The following is a 4,353-nucleotide window of genomic DNA, read 5'->3' on the forward strand; positions in this document are numbered from 1 at the left end:
ACACACACACAGACACACACACTGTGAAATGCAGCACAACAGCAGTTTAATGCCTTTGATTCAAGATACTCATATGTGATATAGGCGCACACACACATTCACACATAAAGTTGAAAAATGAAATACGTGATCTTAACTAACATTCCAAGTGTGTTTCTTCTTCTCTTCCAAACAAGTGGTTGAGATGATTGGGTTTAAATATTTTCCCAGTCTTAAAAACTGAATGAACGCCTGTCGCATGTCCCCTGCAACACTATTCTCTATATAGTAAAACTTCAACTGGTCATCGTCATGACTGTCTGTAATCTAGATAAAAATGTCCGTGGGGTTACTATGGAGAGTGAGCCAGCATTATGAGACGTTCATATGCACCAGGCCTGTGGAACAGCTGTTGACACTGGCTCCGCTCTTCACTGATGACATCTGAATACACAAAGCAGACGTTCAGCCACAGTTTGTTCTCAACCTGCTGCAGAAATGCACTTTACCAAATCTTTAACTACAATATTTAGCATTTTAATGAGGGCAAATCAGATAACCAGCATTATCACTGTAATCGATGGCGTTATTACGTAACTACAGGCTTTGGACGGGGTCTGTATCATCCCTGTGTTATGCGTTATGTCCACACGCTCGCTCTGCAGACAGCAGCAGTGGACGCACTCCAGCTATGGTAGCAGCTTCGCTGTCATTTATTACCTGAAGTTGATGGCCAGCGCAAACAGTCACTGAGGCAATAATGAAGTTTTATTGCTCTTCCTATTACGTTAATGCTGTCACAACCTCTCTCCGCGCTTCCTGTTTGCTAGAAAGCTCTTTCTCATTCACACGATATGGGACAAAAGCTCTGAGCGGGCGGATGCTGTGATAGTCCCGAGTCCTTTATGACACAGTTTCCTTGGTGAATAACAGATGAACACAACACCGGCTGCAGAATGCCTCTCATAACGGAGAGCAAATATGTCATTGTCATTTTTTATATGAGGTAATGTGAGTATTTAAACATGCACGGTCTGGGCAAGCTTCACCTGAATCTGTTGACATTTGATGTTGCTAGGGTTACTAGGGTAAAGATACCCACGGTCTAGACTGTGAAATGTTTAGTGGTCCTGTGTTTCACATAAGAATATGGCTCTCCTCAGAAACTCATCTTATATCCCTGAAATTGAAATCAATTTTAAACCACGATTTTATTCAATGAAGACGACACTTTTTCACACCTTATTTCTCAAATAATTTAGTTTATTTGCTGGTACGTAAAAAAAGACAACAGTGATATAAATATGATAATATTATAAATTAAATTGCACATTGTTTTCAGTTTTGTTTGGTAAAAATTCAACAAAAATATTACAGACAAATAAATACAAATAAATACAAATTCGTGAAGTACATGCCTGTTCACAAACAGTGTACAAGTTTGACAGAAGGACATTGTACATCACAACCACAACAACATTTGCCTAATGGCAAAGAAAAGTGCCTCTCCCAGTTCTCCTGCTTGATTGTCACTCAATCTTTTACTTTCTCTCTTGACTTTGTCCGAACTGTATTCACACAACAGTCCACTTTAAGGCATCGACCTCCAGCTTTTGCTCCAGCTTCCATCCTTCCTCATCTTGAGAGAGACGGCGTCTGCAGAACCCAACCCGCACGCTCTCATCTCATGACGACCTCTGCGTCTGCTCTGCATCAGCATCATCAGCGTCCCGGCTCCGCGATGCAGCAGCCGCAACGCCACAACATCTCTCTCTCTTGCCTTCTCTACCTTTTAAGGCGACCGCGAAACAATCCTTCATCGGCTCATGGAGAGATTCGACCTCACGCCTTCTTCTCCTGCTGGGGCTGCTTGGTGGCCTTGGCGCCTGGTTTGGCTTGGCACACTAGATCCCTGTAGGCTGGAGAGCGGAGGAAGCGGGGGTAGCAGTCTTTGGCCATGAGCATGTAGATTTTGTGCTGGGCCATATCGAAGCAAGATGTTGAGGGGGCCAGCATGTTGGCTTTGGTGATGTCACGGGTTTCGTGGTCGATGTTAATCTAGAAAGAGGAACAAAGCGACAGAACATATTAGTCTTTAGTTTATTTTTGTCTATTTTGAGGAGGAATGTTAAGGATTCAGACTTATATCTTTTTTTTTTTTTTTTTTGATATATCTTACCTCTCTTGGAGCTTCACTGCCGATGAATTCGTTGTAGATCTTCTGGGCTTTAGCGGGTAGTTTTTCAGGACACTTTGTAGTCCTGTAATCCTCGCAGGCAAAGTAGAACGCGACGTTCTCCTCGCTGAACTCAGATACCAGGAAGGCTGTGAAGGCACACAGTCCATCTGAGGAGAGAGGGCAAATTTGATTAGTTATGGTCCATTACAGTCCTGCAGGGCTGCACGTGTCCTCGAGTGTGTGTATAATGCACGTTTACTGGCATTTGCAGGCACATTTTTAAATTTTTTTTTTTCTTTTATGTGTGTCAAAAAAAGAAATGCAAGAAATCTAAATGTTTACTTACATTTGCTGGACAGGAGTTTTTCAAAGGACTCCTTCCACTTAAGGCATTCCTCCAGTGTTGGCCTGAGAAAAGATGAAGTGTGATTAGATTCAACATAGACTTTCAATCACGCACACAGTGACAATAAATGTAGAATATGTTGGTTGCTAAGTAAAGCACAGTGTGTGTTGATGCTTACTTATTTTTCCCTATTTTGCAGCAGGATAGATTCCAGTTGGGTTTTTGCAAAATGCTTCCCAGCCTTGCTTTCAGCTCCTTGGCCCTGTCAGAAAAAGAAGAACAGGTTAGATAAAAGATTAAACACTGAAGCACAGATTAAGTTCAGGCTGAAGGCAAAGTTTCAATTTACTAATCTAAAGCTGAAATCCTCCTCTAGCTTTTCAAACGCTCACACACACACACACACATGTACAGAGTCACAAAATTAAAAGCAGCTGTGCTTTCACATCCTGTAAATCCATCCGACATGTGAGTGTTGTTTGCATGAAGCTTCATGTACCTCTCCAAGCAGCAGGTAGGAAGTGATGCTAGTCCTTTACACATAGCAGCAGCAGGTTGGAGCTGGTGGGGATGGTGGTGGTGGTGGTCTCGGTCGGGTGGCAGTTAATATCCGTTTAGTGGAGCTCGGCTGTGAGCGAGATTGTCTGTGAGTTTAAGCAGAGCCAGAGCAGAGGTTTTATAGCCCTACCTCCCCTGCCTCTGATGTGTCATCAGCCTGCTCAGCCAATCACAGAGGGGTGGAGAGTGAGGGAGAGAGAGAGAGAGAGAGAGAGAGAGAGAAAGGGACAAGGAGAAAGTGAGGGAGAGAGAGAGAGAGGATGAAGTCAGAAAAAAAGGGGGGCTGTGTGTGTGCGTGTGTGTGTGTGTGTGTGTGTGTGCGCGCGTGTGAGTGTGTGTGCAAGGACGAGGCTGGGAAATTACTGTCAAATGATAAAAGCCGCTGACATTCTCTGCCATGTTTTTTTTTTTGCATGCCCCTGAAAACACAGTGAATCGTTCAGTGTCTTGTTTTGATCCTTCTCTTTCAAAAACAACTCACTTACACACATGCAAGCTGAAAATGAACCTCCACCCACTGTCTATCTGTGTATATATTTAGTATTGTGGATTGGGGCTCAGGGACGTCTGCTTTTAGATCATTTGCACTCGGTTCACAGCTTTCCTTCATCAAAACATCAACACCAGTTGAATGTGACTCTTTTGTGATATTTATTTTTGTCATATTGTCAATTGTCATATTTAGTCTTTTATTACCTTAGATTTTGTTCTATCATGTCACCACGTGTTGCTAAACAGAGCAGGCCCTTTGTAAGTTTTCCTGTATAAATAAAGATTTGAATCAGTCAGTGTGTGTCTGATATAATGTAATGATCTTGCTAATAACATCATGTGTCGTCAAATTGCTTCTTAGCCTCTGTTCCTTTGTGAAAAGCAGGACCATGGACCAGGGACAAAGACATAATTGAAGAAATAGGCAGGCTGAAGAAGCACCTCTCTGGTGGCAAACACGATCACCCTCAGCCTCTTTATGGTTGTGATAAAAGGTGCCCACTCCAGGGAATGATGGGAAGGAAATGCGGTCTTCACTTTGTTTAATTATATTACTGTAAGCAGGCTGGATGTACAGCCAGCTGCTCGACACAATAAAGCTGAAGCGGGACCGTTTCCCATATGGCTGAGCTGCAGGTTGCTTATCTAGGATTTGTTTGTCATATAATACAGATTAAATGGACATTAGATAATCAAAGGAAACACGTGACTGAAGAATGGTAACGACGCTAACGCATGACTTGCACCGCTTCACAGCTCTCAGAATATCCAAAATAGAGAAGTTTAGCTGATTAAAGCT

At 42.8% G+C, this 4,353-nt stretch overlaps 1 protein-coding gene across 1 annotated transcript; it reads right to left on the reverse strand.

Annotated features, from left to right (window-relative positions):
• Positions 1–1,228: 1,228 nt before the first annotated feature.
• rgs16 (regulator of G protein signaling 16) lies at positions 1,229–3,136 on the reverse strand. The gene is made up of 5 exons (XM_023428779.2): positions 3,004–3,136; positions 2,683–2,766; positions 2,505–2,566; positions 2,159–2,325; positions 1,229–2,037 (listed from the first exon to the last, which is right to left on the reverse strand). The coding sequence occupies exons 1-5, from the start codon at positions 3,045–3,047 to the stop codon at positions 1,822–1,824; spliced, it is 573 nt and encodes a 190-aa protein (XP_023284547.1). The 5' UTR covers positions 3,048–3,136; the 3' UTR covers positions 1,229–1,821.
• Positions 3,137–4,353: the final 1,217 nt, after the last annotated feature.

The sequence above is a fragment of the Seriola lalandi genome, unplaced genomic scaffold (assembly GCF_002814215.2).
Source record: "Seriola lalandi dorsalis isolate HSWRI2012SDOR001 ecotype SW California unplaced genomic scaffold, Sedor1 jcf7180002054885, whole genome shotgun sequence".
Classification (NCBI taxonomy): domain Eukaryota; kingdom Metazoa; phylum Chordata; class Actinopteri; order Carangiformes; family Carangidae; genus Seriola; species Seriola lalandi.